This window comes from Pleurodeles waltl, chromosome 10 (assembly GCF_031143425.1).
Source record: "Pleurodeles waltl isolate 20211129_DDA chromosome 10, aPleWal1.hap1.20221129, whole genome shotgun sequence".
In the NCBI taxonomy this organism is placed as follows: Eukaryota; Metazoa; Chordata; class Amphibia; order Caudata; family Salamandridae; genus Pleurodeles; species Pleurodeles waltl.
In genome coordinates, this window is record NC_090449.1 from 8,798,873 (window position 1) to 8,816,900 (window position 18,028).

The 18,028-nt window shown below is 45.8% G+C and overlaps 1 protein-coding gene across 1 annotated transcript in view; it reads right to left on the reverse strand.

Annotated features, from left to right (window-relative positions):
* Positions 1–18,028, reverse strand: part of PHF8 (PHD finger protein 8) — a 124,968-nt gene that overhangs the window by 77,138 nt on the left and 29,802 nt on the right. Inside the window, exons 10-15 of the mRNA XM_069209343.1 lie at positions 14,069–14,160; positions 12,632–12,721; positions 10,263–10,529; positions 9,682–9,791; positions 4,485–4,666; positions 3,618–3,703 (exon numbers count right to left, since the gene is read on the reverse strand). Coding sequence (XP_069065444.1) covers positions 3,618–3,703; positions 4,485–4,666; positions 9,682–9,791; positions 10,263–10,529; positions 12,632–12,721; positions 14,069–14,160 — 827 coding nt within the window. The remainder of the gene's footprint in view (positions 1–3,617; positions 3,704–4,484; positions 4,667–9,681; positions 9,792–10,262; positions 10,530–12,631; positions 12,722–14,068; positions 14,161–18,028) is intronic.

Below are 18,028 nucleotides of genomic sequence, written 5' to 3' on the forward strand. Positions count from 1 at the left end.
CCTAGTATATGGGACTTAGGTACCCAGGGGTCCTCCATGGGCTGCAGCATGTATTATGCCACCCATTGGAGTCCATGCAAACTATGTCTGCAGGCCCGCCATTGCAGCCTTCGTGAAAACGTGCATGCATCCTTTCACTGCTGGTCACTGCACCAGGTCACTGTAAGTCAGCCCTATGGTAGGCCCTTCTAGCCCAAAGTGCATGGTGCGGATACCAGAGTGTCAGGGCACCACAGCATGAGTAGAGAAGCCCCTACAAACTCAAGTTCAAATGCACTGGACTTTGTAAGTGCAGGGAAGCCATAATTCCCCATGTACTGGCCACAGGTCCAACTACATAATGTTAACTCCAAACATAGGCATGTTCAGAATCAAATATGTCAGAATCATACCCTAATACTGATACCAGTATTAATAGCATGATTCCATGCACTCTGGGGGGTTATTAGAGGACCTGCTCCTACCAGTCTTCCAGGGTTTGCGAGCAGTCCATGCTTCTGAAGTCCCTCAGACAGGTTTCTGCCCGCCTGCTGCTTAACCAGCACAGGCGGAGGACGGATTTCCTGTGGGAGAGGGAGGCAAAACCTTCTCTCTTGTAAATAGGTGTTATATAACTGGGAGGGGTAGCCTCCCCACGCCATCAGCTTGCTTTAAAGAGCACATTTCGTGCCTTCCTTGCATAATCCAGTTTGCACCAGTCCAGGGACTTCCAGTTCCTGCTCTGGCACGAAACCACACAAAGGAAAGGGGAGTGACCACTCCCCTGCCCATCACCACCCCAGGGTGGTGCCCAAAGCTCTTCCAAGGGGTCACTTGATTCTGCCAGCTTGGAAACAAGATGTGCTGAGACCCCTGGGAGCATCTGGTCGGTCAGGACAGGTGAGTGATGACAGTGACCCCCTCTGATAGGTGATCACCCTGCCGAGTGATCAAACCTCCCGTTAGGGCTATTTAGGGACTCCCTTGTAGGTAGGTCCCCAGATTCGGCATGCAAGACTACACCAGGCCTCCTCTACATCAGCCTCTTCTGCACTTCACAGGAACCAAACAAGCCTGTAATTCCTGAGAAGCCCTCGCCTTGCAACATTGTTTCTTCGGCTCCTTCTAGTAATGGCAACATTTCCAAGGCTGTGCATCCTCTGGGGTCTGCAAGACTTCAGCTGCACCAAAGAAGCAAGAAAAAAATCTCCCTTGGAATGAAGACGTCACGTCCCTGCATCAGCAGGCACCTAAGGAAACATCGTCCAGCAGCTCGGATCTGCTCTCCATAAGAACTGTGTGGATCCCCCAACACAGGTGGTGGTTCTGAGTGGTCCCCTTGATCCTCTCTCCCTGCTCTCCAATTTGGGAAACGGTGAGCCCTTGCCTCTCCTTGCAGGACAGTACCCCTGTACACTGCGACTATTGTAGCAACCAAGGCTTGTTGACTCCTGCTCCAAGGGATCTTCAGGCTCCAAGTAGCCCTGGCCCCCTGCACTTCATCCTTGCAAGGACAGTTTCTCCTCTGCTGCTCCAGTGACGTGGTACTCCTCTCCAGGTGTGCTGACTGGGCCTCACTGCATCTTCCAGTGCCTGCTGCTATTGGGTTACCTGTAGGGGCAGAGACTGCTTCTGCTCACTCTCCCAACTGCTGAGGGTCAGCCCAGAACCCCCTCCAAGGGTCGCTTGTCCTGAACCTTGCCTGTCCTCTTCTTCTCTGCAAATCCTCTTCTGCCCAGATTTGCATTTGCCAAGGCTTGTTGTGGTCCGCCCCATCACTAACCATCTGCAACCTGGCAAACGATGTGGGAAATCTTATGCACTAATCCAATGACTTCCCTGCAGCTCCCGGGCTCCACGGCTGATCATCATCTTCTCTTTTTGCCCCTGATCTTCTTCCACAGAAGGGTGGGTAGTGGCTTCTGCCCTGCCTGGACACTCCTGTGTGGACTGGAGTCTGGCCCCTTCTCTTGAAGGTCCTCTTCTTTCAGAATCCACCGTTGGGTTCCACTGGACTGTTCCTGGTCTTGCAATCTTCCTTTTCCAAGTTCCCTTGTTAGTCCTTGGGAGACCAGGTAACTTACCTCTGCCCTCCTGGGCGCTGGGGGCCACCTAGGTACTCACCTCTTGGGGTCCAGAGTTCTACCAGCTTCCCTCTAACTACTCCATATCCTTGGGTGGGGAGCTTCACTTTGCATTCCACTATTTTAGTATATAGTTTGCCCCCCTGCTCCCATAGGGCCCTAACTATTTTCTGCTGTTTCTTGCCAATGCTTGTTGTTTCTAATATGCTAATTCCTAATAATTACCAAGTATACATAGTATGTACTTACTTCCAGTTGGGAGACTGCCTTTAAGTAATCTAGTTTACAGCTACTGTAATAAAGTACCTTTATTTTTGTAACACTGAGTGGTTCCTTTCATGTGTGATAAGTTGCTGTGTGACTACAGTGGTATTGCAAGTGCTTTACACTCCTCCTAGATAAGTCTTGGCTGCTCACCACAGCTACCACTGGAGAGCCCTGGCTTCGTAGGCTCTGTCTCACTCACTAATAGGGATTGCCTGGACCTGGTATGAGACTCAAACACCATAGATGTCCACCACACACCAGGCCAGCTTTCTACAGAGCCCTCAATCCTTTTGGAGGCAGCTTCGCAATTAACGGCTAGCAAATTTTAATACAGGGATCTAGCCAGCTAGAGACATTTTTTTCTTGTCAGCCTTGTCCTTCTGTGTTCCTGGCAAGGCTGCAAAGAGTTAATCATCCACCTTCTGGTACCCGGTAAGATCAATGTAGAAACTGAAGGTTCTTATGTAGTACAAAACAATGGAGTCTCCCCTCCTTTTTCAAGAGGCGTGGCAGGGCAAGGAAAGTCGGAAGGGAAACAATTACCGATCCATGTCAGGCAGGCTTCTATTTTCAGCAGAACTGCAGCTAGAGTTCTTAGCACCATTTCGTCTGAAAAAAAATGTGATGTAAGGTGGCTGGGCAGAGAAAGCCTGCAGTTCACTCGCGAAAGAAGCTGATGTTATTACGATCAGAAAAGCTGTTTTCGCTGTCTAAAGATGTGGTGGCCAACCGTGCATTGGCTCAAAAGGAGCACATATCAGAAAATAAGAACCAAACTCATGTCCACTGTAGCATCGCAAAGGGCTTCGACAGGAACTTATGTGGTAAACCTTTAGAAAACCTCATTAAAAGAAGTAATTTGAACAATGAATTCTGATCCAGTAATCGTACAAGTCACAACAAATAGCCTTTTACAGTGCCAAGTGCAAGGCCTTGCTGGGCGAAAGATAAAACAAATAACATGTCTGACCCATCGCAGGCCAAACAGTCAGTCTGGCAACCCCCTGTAAACCAATAAGGGTTGCCAATACTATCTGCATAGTGTTCCCTACATTGGAACTCTAGATAGCCAGCTTCCTACAACACAGAAACCCAAACACTGCACAAAGCATTCTGAGAAGTCATCCGGATCATCACATTTGGTAGACAGAATACAAAAGTGAAAATTATAAATACGAATAAGTGGTCATGCATCTGCTCACAGCATTGAAGAATTATTCTAAAATCATACGTCTTTAAGGTGATTTAGGCTGCAGAAAAAAAGACCCAACACGCCCACATTCCTACCTCAACGTCGAACTCTAGTTCACCAGGCTCGCGGATGCGGTTGGGATCCGAGCATGGTTTAGCACGCGGCAGTTTTCGTGGGAACTCTGCAAGTAAAATAAAAAAAGACAAAAGCACTCAGAAAAGGAAATGTTGCACACACTATGTTGCACAGAGACCAACTTTGAGGTGGGATTCTGGGACATTTAGGAGTTAGGTGTTTTGAAAATTGTGTTAGCAACTGTTTCTGCAACATTTGTTCTATTATAGGGTTCAGTTCGGGAACAGAGGGCCAACCTCCTTGGTTCCCCCCATAACCCCTTCTACTAAGATTGCTTACGTTGCCCATTCCCAGTGTTCAAATAGGACTCCTCCTAATGTGCCTCATCACTTCCCACAAAGGTCCCTTCCCCCATCAGCTCCCTTTTGAGAATCTGGTTATTAGGAGGGGATGTGTCGCGGGTAAGAGGGTCAGAGGGTTCATCCCCAGGGTGCGAAGCTGGATGGAAAAGAGGTTGCAGGGTGCTGTGAAATAAGAATCAAGGTGCACAGTAGACAAATATGCCACTCACCACCCACGTCTGCTTAGAAAACAAGTGTGACAGACCCAAGGGGTGCTAGAATGACACTGCCATGGACTCTGGCTGGGGCAGAGAGGGTAGCCCTTAACCTTGAAGGCTCATCATTCTCCTGGTTAAGTGCAGTGCATGGCAGAAGATGCATCAACAGTAACAGGGACGAGTGCTCAGCCAGCAGCACACGCACGTCAAAGCAATCTTTCCATCATCATTCTGCACACGTCCGATCACTGTGTGGCTAGCACGCTCATTCTGAACATAGGTAAGAACAACAAACATCGATCAGTCGGATAAGACAATCCACACATACTTGGAAGCTTCTTCCTCGGGGATGGGACCTTCTTCTCCTTCCGCGGCGTCTCATCGATCTGAAGGTCCTCCTCGGAATCCAGGTCAATGCCATCCACAAAGCAAGCGCTGTGCTGAAGGAGCTTGGACTTGTGCGAATGCTTGGTCTTCTGTCGTTTGGAAGAAATGAGGGTCCTCTTATTACTGAAAGAGAGGAATAGAGGAAGTGAAACGTTCCTCCCAGGCAGCAACAACTACATGACCATCCCGTGACCCCAGCAGAACCCAGAAAGAGTAAAGGATGACTAACATATCATTGAAGTGACCAGGGTCGTCCTCTGGAACAATCAGGTTCCCAGGGTAGCTATGACTTAATGCTGCAAGTAAACAAATGAAGGAGGCTTGGAAATTACCGATTTCCTGTCGTACGATTGGGCTTCCAACCTAGACTTTATCAGTGACCAATGAAACAGAGCAACTGTGGATAATGGGCCGACATACTCGATTAATTTCCTCTATGGGGCGCTTGACTGTGCGGGCACCTTCAGCAACTACGGTGGCGACTGTGGCATGGAGAGATAGCCCAAACATGATGGTTAGTCTAATAAAACAGGCAATGGAGAGAACCTTTTGGGAGTGATCATTTTAGTTGTGGCACTAGAGGGGTTCCGTCAATAGGACTCACTTGGTGGGTCTACCATAGAAAGAGTTCTCTCACACAGATAATTATATGACATCCTTTGATGACCTACAAAAAAAAAAAATGTAGGGTCCTACAGTCCTAGTCCTTTCATTATCTACATCTCTGCCATGCACTGTCGCCTAACTGAACACTTCAACTCCTGGGGTTTAGTCTTTTCAAGCAAATCTAACAGGTCTGGCATTGCCAGACAAGAAAATATATCTGAAATATGGGCTTTAACTGTACATATACCAGAAATCTTTGCTGTCTTCAGGGAGGCAAGTCTTGGCTCTACGGAAAATGCACATTTGCAGTTAGTACTGCTGGACCAAAGGGAAACTGCTGCCTCTTCCCCAACTCACACTTAATTAACTGAAGTATCTTTGTCTTATATATTTCACAAGACCAAGTCTGTAGAATGGGAAGAGTCTCTTCCACTCCCTGTGCGTGATATGCCAGACTGAGGAGGGGCACTTTCTCCACATGGAAAGAACTGTGGGTTTACTAGGGGGCTTTTGAGGGGGTTGTGGGAAGGGCTCTGTTGGACATTATAGGTTACCAAAGTGCTCCAACTCTCTTGCAAGCATTTCAACACTCTTGATGACCTATACTGGGGTAGATACAATTGAGAATTTGTTGGTTTGGGTCCCCTCATCACCAAAAGGGATGCATCTTAATAACGGAGTGGTATCACAGCTCAGAGTTACTCTAAGCGGAAAGCAGAAGTGTGGGAAAAATCCTTGAAAGGCCCATATACGAAGCCCACAGTGATAGGCTGAATGTATTGTTTACCTGGAACCCTTTTCGACAAAACCAATTACTTGGCTGTAACTATATGTCACTAAGAGTTATAAACTAATAATTGGGGACTATCTATAAGAGCTTTAGGAAATGCCACAGTTATGTTGTTGCTCAACTTGTTTGGTTTATTAAAAATGTCAACAGGTAATACAAAAAGTAATTGAGAGTAGGCCAAATCTAGTCCCTAAAAACAGACTGTTACACTTTTTCAGATGTGGCCTGGAAGTAGGTACACTGTAGCCTCAGCAGGAGAGATGTGCTGAGGTCTTTAGCATGAAAGATCGCCCCAAAGCCTTCACTGCAACTGAGGGAAGTTCAGGAAGAGGGATAGGGATGGTATCCTGGGGATTCTAAAGTAGCACTGGAAGAACACAGACTTATCAGGCTTAACCCGGATGCTGACACTCACGGCACCTCTCACCAGGACGCAGCCTAACGAGCTTAGTGGGAGATGGAGCAGCTAGCACACTCCTACCAAGACCCGCTGACTCTGAAGTAGATCCTTTTAGTGGAGGTCTAACTCACACCAAGGTTCACACCCTCCACAGGAGACTTGAGAGCGAGCCTCACTTTGACCTGACTGTCAGTGATGAGTCTCCTACACATGAAAAGGCACCCATTCGTCCCCCTATGTCTGGTCGCCCATCTCTTCCATCATCACTTACATCCCTCCGCCACAAGAGGACACAGCCAACTACAAACAAAGATTGGAGTGCACACTGTGCTTGGTCATTGGGGATTTCAAAACAAAACGAGGCACACTGGAATTACAAAATTCTGCAGCCGCACTGCTTTCCATATAATTATGGCTATGCCACATTTACCACCTCCTCCATCACGTGCTGCATAAATCTGCAGATTTTAACAACAGATTTTTCCTACCTTGTAAGAAATTGGGTTATTACTAATGTAAGATGTGAGGCCTGCACAAGTAATGGGCCCAATCCCTCCTCAATGGAACCAAACGCCCCATCGTAGCGTGTGACGTTCAGGGCAGCAGAGCAGTCCACGGCCCGCTCGAAGGAGCGGCGGGATAGTTAATCACAATTCGCTGGCAGGGGATAATAACGCCCAATAAGAGACAGTGCAGTCAGTGCCTTTTATTTGAAAATGAAAAGTACATTTATTACACACACACTAATAAATCCTATGAATGTATTTACAAATATCTGCAACAGGCAGACAGAATGGCCTTTGGTGACATTCTGAAGGCACATTTGACACCTATGGGCCATGACCCAACCCTAACCCCCCCCCCCACCAAAACCACGGTACCTCCTCCCCCTACCTACACCAGATAGAACATCACAATATTTCCGGGGGGTGGGAAGGGGGCGCACTTTAAATAAAGCAAACCAATTGGCCTAGTCAAAGGTTACCACATCAATATACAAGGCAAGCCTACTGGCTTTGTCAAGGGATCATAACATTGAAATACCAATAACGACATGCAAAAAATCACCATTAGATCACTGAAATCAATAATCAAGTTTAACTGTAATTATTATTGTCAACAAAGCAACATGATATGCATGTCTTTGTTTGGGCCACATAACATGCAGCCAGAGAACCAACCATTAGGGCTCCCTGCACTCCCAGCCAACAGAGCAAATGTCCCAGCCTTAGGAATACATCCTTTCATCTGCAAGACATACTGTTCATTTTTGTCCAGTTGCTCGGGGGGGGGGGCTTGGCTCCTAAACCCCCAAACACCTCCAAAATCATGTTATTGGTGCCCATGCACTCATGGGGGCCACAGGACGAAGGAGAACTTATGGAAACCAAGCCCTGCAAGGCAGTATAGGGCACGCCAGGCCAGATGGAAGCCAATATGCGATTAAAGTCTTCCCAGCCCAGGCTGTGGATTCGATAAGTCTGCTTAGCACTGCATTTTTAAAATGTTTTGTTTCCTTTTGGGTGTCCAGGTCCCACCAGGGACCCCCTCAGGTGGTAATGGTTGGTGGGAGTTGTGGTGGGCCCCAAGGCCACGTGACCCCCAGCCAGCTCCTCATACTCACATGCACCTCTGGTGCAGCACAGAAGCTGGCATCTTTGTTTCGGCTTCTCCTGTGGTGGGCCGAGCTTATCTCCTGCTCCCATCGGTAGTGGGAGCAGCAGTGCATGGCTGGGCCCCACCTGCTGTCCCAAGTCACAAGCATGAGGCGTGGGGAAGTGATCCTATGCTCTGCATGCCTTGCTGACCTGTCTTCATTGGTCTGGGCCCCAGGGAGGGGGTCCCATGGCCTGCCGTCAATGCACAGGCCCCAGATGGGTTCCCCGGGCCCAAGGGAGTCTAGGAAGGGGACTCTTCCCCCCCTCCCCCACCCCACACGTCCCCTTCCCTGATCTCAAAGTAAATAAAAGCACTGCATCGTCTCCAGGGGCTTGGCCCTTGATGCCCTGCTGGGTATGTCCTGACGTGGGCCCCACGCCTGCTGTACCACTGGAATCAAGCTATACCTGGCTAAAGACCCCTTACTTGGGCAAAACCGGACCAAGATTGCTTGTGTTCCAGTTCAGGGAGAACCTAACCTGGCAGTTCAAACTGTACTGCTCCCATGGCTGATTTGTGTATGACTGGGTCCAAACTGAGATGACGTGGTGAGCAAAATAACGATGGCCTGGAATTCGGCACAACTAATTACAAGTAGCTGAGATTAATTCGAGCATTCCATCCATCATTTTTTTTTTTATACTTTAGCTTTCTAAAAGTGGCATTCCTAAAATAATAATTTAAAAATTAAATCCTCCTTAAACGCACAATTGAAAGGAGTGAAATAAATATGTTTCTAGCTGCTTACAATCTGAATTTAGCCTTTAATACTTGTAAGAATGTAGCCCAATGTTTCCCCAGGGCAGCACCAGCCTTGCTACAATGGAGATTGTTTTGGGGATGCTTCACTGCATGGACACACTCAACATTAAATTCTGCGCATCCTACTTTAAAAAATCCACACCCTGACTTTATGGGAAATGAGGTAGAGATATGGGTGACCTATTAATATTTAAAAGGAACTTTATGCCTATGAAGACGGATGCTTTGACAGGTCAAACTTGTTTTTTTTAAAAACCCTACCTATTACCTATGTTCAATCCCAGGCTGCACACGCCTGTGGTCTCAGGTGCAGCCTGCACTCATGGGTACACACCTGTGCACGTGTTAACGTGTAACCAGCCCAGTGCCCCTTACCCTACTTGCATCGCGGAGGCCATAAATTAAAAACAGCCACTGGTGCTAAACACCTGCAATCCAATTTACTATGAAATTACTGGGGGTGAGACTCCTGTATGGAGACTTGCCTACAATAAAAGGTTCAAAAACTGGGAAACCTAAAATAAAAAAAGCCTGGTGTGCTAAATGGACAGAACCAATTTGCCACATACCTCAAACGGGTTAAAAGTTACTAAAAATGTCTCAATACGTGCTTCCTCACAGTAGAAGGCCCTTTGCAGAAGCTGACTGGTCATCTTTCAGTTGCTTATTGCTGTATTTGGTTGTTAAACTGGTACTAATGAAGTGAAATCTTTGCAAGACAGTGTTACCAGGAGTTTAAAAAAACAAAATAATAAAAACAAAACAAAGAAAGAAGTAATACTATCACAAAATGTGCCACATTATTCCGCACAATATGCCTTTTCTTGTTCCATAATATCGTCAACCCCCACATAATATGGTCCTACCCTGCTGCATACTTCCAGTGGCTCTGAACAAGACCGTCACCTGGGCTCCACTTACCCGGCAGATTTGCCATTAGAAAGGACCAGCTTCAGGCGGCTCTCTGCCAAGCTAGGATCCAGTGCAAAGTTGTCCTCTATGCCCTCCAGGAAAGAGCTGGGGATGTCGTACTGCAAAGAGCAGAGAAACACCAGTCAGATGGCAATCACAAGCTGCATGTAACCACTACTCATCAACAGAAATAGAGGTGAGCACAGAGGGGACCGAATCTAACAGTTCGGAGCAGGGGAACACGAGAATCTGCAGCAGCAAACCGATCATCAATGCTTTTCACAAGAGTACTGTGGCTTTCTGAAAGTCACTCTCCTATAAGGCCTGTGGCATGAAGGGGTTAATGAGCAACTAAGAGATTAAAGTATAGTCACTGAAGGGGGGGGTGGGGGAATGGTGTAGAAGGGGGGTAGTGTCAAGGAAGTAGGGGACAAGAGCAGTTATCTACAGAAAAGGCACCAGCCAGAGGGTTAGACCAAAAACCTAACAGAATAGGGCCTGAATGTATCAGTGGTAAAGGTTTGCAGCACAAACATAACTAATGTTTTTCAAACACTTATGTGGGAAGCAGCAGCTGGAAACCCACACACCTCCTTCTTCAGGGAGCCACTTTCCTTCAAGGCTTGCAGCTCCAAGGGGCCGAGGAGCTCCAGATCAAGTCGCTTAGGGATCAAAGATGTTCCCTCCCGGGGCTTTCGCCCACGCTTCATCAACTCCTTGGACATTAAAACCTGACTCTTGCTGCCCGACCCAGTCAACAGCAGCACTGGCTTGGATGGTGAGACAGCACTGGTTGGAGGGCTCCTCTTGAGTCCGAAGGGGCTGCCGGTCTTCCCAATGTTCTGCTGGAAGATATCCTGTGAAAGCAAGAGGAGCAAGCTTCAATTCACTAACATGTTCATCTTACAACCCAACAACCACCCTGTTACCTCCGGTCACAGTCTGCTGCAAAGGATCTCCCTATCCCACTGTGTCAGACAGGACGCAACACCCAAAGCCCAACCCCTAATCAGGCACACTCCATCTAGCTTTGTATGGGAGCAGTCACAATGTGATCAGAGATTGTGCTGGGGTGAGGGGAGGATAGAAATTGTGGTCCAGCAAGACCCAAGGACTGTGCATTAAACAAAACTAACTGCAGCAGGGTCCGAAAACTTCAAAACAATGAACTGCGAAACAAGTGAAATTCAGCACATGGGTCAGATTAGCATAGTTTAGAAGTCTTTTCCGACAGGCCACCAACTGTCACATTTAGGCAAAGAAGTAGGATGTTGCAAGGCGCAGTCTATGGTCTGTTCTCTGAAAACATAAGTGATCGAGGAACTTCACTGAATCAAACAAAACCAGCGTAGAAAGGACAATAAACCCGCTCCTGCAGACTGAAGGACTCTTTATCCATAGCAAGCCCTGCACCCTTGCCCAAGAGCTGCAACTGTTTTGTTTTTTTCCTTTAGTGTGCTGAGGACCGGTAATAACCAGCAGGGCCTGGCCGAGCTGATCAAATGGATAAGTAAACGTCACCCTTGCATATCTGTTTCTCACCTGAAGGTTGATACTTATTTACTGGAAGAGATGTCATGTAGCACACGGAGCTTTAACTGACTGGGCTCCCCGATTCCAGAGGGAGGATATTTCACATGCCAAGTGGTCACTCACTCAAACAGGAAGTAAAAATGGGATGAAAGATTTTGTCTAAAAACAAAACAATGTAATAAAGTGCCACCATTACAGGCAGCATGCCAGCTTTATCAGAGTATCATGGAGGCAATAACTAAAGTTAACAGACAAAATAGGCAGGGAACTCTTATACTGGAGTATTTATAGAACTAGCTTTGTTACGTGCTGGTTAGAGATGCCAGTGAAAGCACAGTGCATCCCAATAAACCCAAATGTTCCAAGAGGCTTTTAGGTAGAGAGATGAGAAGTGAATAAAACCTGTCACCCAACTCTTATGACTTACACAACCTTACACAAAGTCAAACCCAGCTACTCAGTCGTAGATTGTCCATTTCCTTTAACCAGAGATGGCGTGTAAGATGTCCTGCCTTCGCAATCGAAGATGGAATGGAATTATTTCAACAAAGTTGCACAGAGAACAGTCGTGGTATCTGGATCACATGGGCTTGTTGCTAAGCAAACGGACATTATATTTACAAGCACCATTTCACATTTAGTCACTTCTGTAGAGGCCATTCACATTCACGGCAGTTGGTGGTCTTAACAAGTTTCGGTCTTTCAAATCAAAGGGCTCTTCTCCAGGGCAGAAATGCCTTTAAAGGTATCTGGTTATTCTTTGGTCAAAGCATCCGTTTAGCCACTCTTTAGCAAGGAAACAATACAACTGCTTCTGTTGCTTAAATTTTTGTTTCATGTTTTGATGTTCAACTGGTGGGTCCAAGAATTAACTATGATGATCAGTCTAGCAGTTGATTATTAAAAGATGTACAGTAGATGTTAATTAACATACATAGTTTTATCAACAGCAGAATAGTCAAATTTAAATAAACAATAAATGTGCCATGGGGGAGAGAGGGCACCGGGATCCTTGTGATATGTTTTTTCACATGGTCCGTTTAGACTGATCACATGGCATGTTGCTGGGAAATAGTTGGAAAAAGGACCAAAGAAATATTCGAAAAAAGTACATTAGCAGTGCCTTGAGGTACAGTTATATCTTTTCAGATCAGTAAAGGAACAGGCTCAACCACACAGCTCTCTGGACTGGACACCAGTATAAAGCAAAAGCTGAAAAACGGGTTTAATAACTCAAATACAGATTGCATGGCCTTGTGCAGATAATCTGTGGGCACCCCTTCTGATACGCTGAACTTTAGCATCACGTTTTGGCCAGAGGTTGCTGTGGCTTGCCCCCACCGCCCCCTCAGAGCCCCTGCTGCTCCCCCCAACGATTCCTATTATCTAGACTCCATTGCAGAGTGCATATGTGCAGGTCACTTACTTCCACCAGGCGGATCTCCTTGGCGAGGTCCTTGATGAGCTGCATGGTTTTAATTGTTTCCGGGATCTCCTCCTCATGGTCTGCTAATGCCTGGAAATGCAGCAGACATTACACTCAGCAACTTAGAAGTAGGCACACTGGTCACTTTAAAACAATGGGGTTTGTCAGCCCCTAGGAATGGAGAGATTTAAAAAAAAACCTGCACATGCATTCAAGGAGGCACGTGTGAGACTAAACATAAAACCCGGCAGTATTATGAATGAGACACGTTGATCACGTTAAAGTGGCAGGGCTTGTGAGCAGCTCCCATGGGAGCGCACACTGTAAAACCCTTGTGTATGCACGTGGCAGCATAAAATACTCAGCAGCACTTTGCAGCGGCCACTGCAGCTTCGTGATTGTGATGGACTAGGCTACAAGAAGGATGTGTCAATATTGGGGAACTGTTCAGAAGCAAGCAATACCCTCATCAATCAAGGCTCTAGATGCAGGAGTGCATCTGTAGAAAGACACCGGTGACACCCATGAGTGGGCACGATCCTCTTCTGATTAAGGCTCTTGTAACATCTGTTAACCTAGATTTAGGGCTCCTGGTTTTATGGTATTTTTTGGGACATTTTGGTCTGTATTTATCGATTTTTATTTTGTGTTTAGTGTACAAGTGAAGCAGCAGAGGGTATATTTCCATTTTATTTAACTGATTAATATGTACTCATTTGCATGTCTAACATGTTTTAGCTGTTTACAGAAGAATACAGTCACCCAAAAACATTTGCTTTGCAGAACAGCGTAAACAGCTTTAGAGCATCCCTTTTCCAAGCTTCACTAAGAAATATTTGTTCTTTTTTAAATTCCCTACCTGTCTATCTCCACAGATACTGACCTGGCACTAGTCATTGACAGAAGAGAGAAACACTCAAAGACGACAAATTGTTTTTTTTCAAACTTAAAAATAAATACAGACAGGAAATCACTGATTTTTTTAAAATGTATTTCTCCGGAAATATTAGTTATGGAAAACTGGGAGTCCTAGTCATAATGTTTGTAAAGCACACGGCTGCCCACGACACCAGGTGTCCTGGCACTAGAAAAAAATTATTGATACATGCCATAAAAAGAATGCAGAAAGGAAAACAGGGCTTTTAGAAGAGCAAGGTCTTTAGCTTTTTTCTTGGAGGCGTGAAAAGTTGCTCTCCTGTTGATGTATCTGTACATAAATACACGTCTGTGAACAGCACTGTTCATACCCAGGTTCTACAGCTGTTCGTGCTACAGAAGATCTGATGAGGCGTTAGCCTCTCTCCCAGCCCTGGCTCTACACACAACGGTGTGCCCGTCAATCAAACCACCTGCCAAGCTGTGAGCTAGACTAACGTCTCTTTAGACTTGGGTGAAACTGTGGCTAATATGCTTGTAAAGCCACCAGGGAGCACTCACCTCTTTCTTAGTCCAGGCTCTGAAGGCCATGTTTAAAGCTTTGGCTCCGTGCACCAGGTATGAAGCTGGGTGTCGACGGTTCTCCCGCAGACCTGGACATGGAGAGAAGCGAAAGGAATGACGTGCCACAACAGAATAATTAAAAGGAGGGGGGGGGGGGACATGGGAGAACAATCACAGGAGCAGTGTGGCATGACACAGGTATGGTTGGCATTGAGGCAGAAGGAAATTGTTGGCAACTTCAGAGGCAGCAAAACTGTGTAGTAAAATCAGAAAGTGGCTTTTTGTTTTGTTTCACTTGTGAATAACAACCCTTTTAGTTTAAGAAATCTCTTGAAGGTATAAATGGCCCAACCACTGAAAATCTAATAACTTTTGGTACTTTGGAGTTTTCGGACAGCCAGATTAAGAAAATGAGAGGAATATGCTATTCAGTCTCAAATCAGAGCCCCGTACCTGTCCACGGATTGACTAATTGGCAACAATCTTGACAAAATCTCAGACAGCAGACTATGGCCCGCATTTAGATCTCCGCGGATAGGATACTCCATCACAAACAAGACAGATATCTCATCTGCAGTAATACGATCTCCATAGAATATAATTGGATATTAATACAGCGGATGGAATATCCATCACGTTTGTGACCGAGTATTTCCCTCCGCCAAGATCTAAATCAGGCCCAAAGTGTGGTGTGTAAAGATAACCACCACCGGCGCCTGGATAGCAGCATACAACAGTAACCAGAACAACAAAGGCTCAAAGTGACACAGGTGGCACCAGACATGCGGGAGATCAGGAACTGCTGTTGACTGCACAGAAAGTTACCCTGAAGTGAGAAGTAATGAAAATGTCACTTACCCAGTGTACATCTGTTCGTGGCATCAGTCGCAGTAGATTCGCATGTTCTGCAATAGCTCGCCATCTGGTGTTGGGCCGGAGTGTTACAAGTTGTTTTTCTTCGAAGAAGTCTTTCGAGTCACGGGACCGAGTGACTCCTCCTTTTGTCTCCATTGCGCATGGGCGTTGACTCCATCCTCGATTGTTTTTCCCCGCAGAGGGTGAGGTAGGAGTTGAATTGTAGTAATAGTGCCCATGCAATGGAGTGACTAAGTATGCACTTATTTAAGGTTGAGATGATACATATATAAATAATTGAAGGTAACTTCCAAACTGCTACAGGCTCCCGGGGAGGCGGGTGGGCACATGCGAATCTACTGCGACTGATGCCACGAACAGATGTACACTGGGTAAGTGACATTTTCAGTTCGATGGCATCTGTCGCTGTAGATACGCATGTTCTGCAATAGACTAGTAAGCAGTTATTTCCCCAAAAGCGGTGGATCAGCCTGTAGGAGTGGAAGTAGTCTGAAATAATGTCCTTAATACAGCTTGACCTACTGTGGCTTGTTGTGCGGATAACACGTCTACACAGTAGTGCTTGGTGAATGTGTGAGGCGTAGACCATGTGGCTGCCTTACATATTTCTTGCATTGGGATGTTTCCTAGAAAGGCCATGGTAGCACCTTTCTTTCTGGTTGAGTGTGCCCTTGGTGTAATGGGCAGCTGTCGTTTAGCTTTAAGGTAGCAGATTTGGATGCATTTAACTATCCATCTGGCTATACCTTGTTTTGAAATTGGGTTTCCTGCATGAGGTTTTTGAAATGCAATAAAGAGTTGTTTAGTCTTTCTGATGTTCTTTGTTCTGTCAATGTAATACATTAATGCTCTTTTGACATCTAATGTATGTAGTGCCCTTTCAGCTACGGTATCTGGCTGTGGAAAGAACACCGGAAGTTCCACTGTTTGATTTAGATGGAACGGTGAAATAACCTTTGGCAAAAATTTAGGATTGGTCCTTAGGACGACTTTATTTTTGTGTAGTTGTATAAAAGGTTCCTGTATAGTAAACGCCTGAATCTCGCTTACTCTTCTCAGGGAAGTAATGGCGATGAGAAATGCCACCTTCCAGGTTAGGAACTGTATGTCGCAGGAGTGCATGGGTTCAAAAGGTGGACCCATAAGTCTAGTTAGGACAACATTTAGGTTCCATGAAGGAACAGGTAGTGTTCTTGGTGGTATAATTCTCCTAAGGCCCTCCATGAATGCTTTAATGACTGGTATTTTATATAGGGAAGTTGAATAGGTAGTCTGCAGGTATGCAGATATTGCTGCAAGGTGAATCTTAATGGAAGAGAAAGCTAGGTTAGATTTTTGTAAGTGAAGCAAGTAACCCACTACATGTTCTGGAGTTGTGTGTAATGGTTGTATTTGATTAATATGGCAGTAGCAAACAAACCTCTTCCATTTACTTGCATAGCAGTGCCTGGTGGATGGCCTTCTTGCTTGTTTTATGACTTCCATACATTCTTGGGTAAGTTGTAAGTGCCCGAATTCTAGGATTTCAGGAGCCAGATTGCTAGATTCAGCGATGCTGGATCTGGGTGTCTGATCTTTTGGTTGTGCTGTGTCAACAGATCTGGCCTGTTGGGCAATTTGATGCAGGGTACCACTGATAGGTCTAGCAGCGTTGTGTACCAGGGTTGCCTTGCCCAAGTTGGTGCTATCAATATGAGTTTGAGTTTGCTTTGACTGAGTTTGTTTACCAGGTAAGGAAGGAGAGGGAGAGGAGGAAAAGCGTAAGCAAATATCCCTGACCAGTTCATCCATAGGGCATTGCCTTGGGATTGTTTGTGTGGGTATCTGGATGCGAAGTTTTGGCATTTTGCGTTCTCCCTTGTCGCAAACAAGTCTATCTGAGGTGTTCCCCAGAGTTTGAAATAAGTGTTCAGTATTTGGGGGTGAATTTCCCATTCGTGGACCTGTTGGTGATCTCGAGAGAGATTGTCTGCGAGTTGATTTTGTATCCCTGGTATAAACTGTGCAATTAGGCGAATTTGGTTGTGAATTGCCCAATGCCAAATTTTTTGTGCTAACATGCTTAACTGCGTGGAGTGCGTCCCTCCCTGCTTGTTTAGATAATACATTGTTGTCATGTTGTCTGTTTTGACGAGAATGTATTTGTGAACTATTATTGGTTGGAAAGCTTTTAGTGCTTGAAAAACTGCAAGAAGTTCTAGGTGATTGATATGCAGTTTTGTTTGATGTACGTTCCATTGTCCTTGTATGCTGTGTTGATCGAGGTGTGCTCCCCACCCTGTCATGGAAGCATCTGTTGTTATTACGTATTGTGGCACTGGGTCTTGAAAAGGCCGCCCCTTGTTTAAATTTATGTTGTTCCACCACAGAAGCGAGAGGTAAGTTTGGCGGTCTATTAACACCAGATCTAGAAGGTGACCCTGTGCTTGAGACCACTGTGATGCTAGGCATTGTTGTAAGGGCCTCATGTGCAGTCTTGCGTTTGGGACAATGGCTATGCATGATGACATCATGCCTAGGAGTTGTAATACCATCTTTGCTTGTATCTTTTGTGTTGGATACATGCGTTGTATGATGGTGTTGAAATTTTGAATTCTTTGTGGACTTGGAGTGGCTACTCCTTTTGATGTGTCTATTATGGCTCCCAGGTATTGTTGTACCTTGCGTGGCCGAATCTTGGATTTTGTGAAATTGACGGTGAACCCTAGTTTGAAGAGGGTTTGTATGATATGATTTGTGTGATTTGAGCACTCTATTAACGAATGGGCCTTGATTAGCCAGTCGTCTAGATATGGGAACACATGTATTTGCTGCCTTCTGATGTGTGCAGCGACTACCGCTAGACATTTGGTAAAGACTCTTGGTGCGGTTGTTAATCCGAAAGGCAGTACCTTGAATTGGTAATGTATTCCTTTGAATACAAACCTTAGGTATTTCCTGTGCGATGGGTGAATTGGTATATGGAAATAAGCATCCTTGAGGTCTAAAGTTGCCATGTAGTCGTGCAGCTTTAGCAATGGCAACACTTCTTGTAGTGTGACCATGTGGAAGTGGTCTGATTTGATGAAAGTGTTGACTACT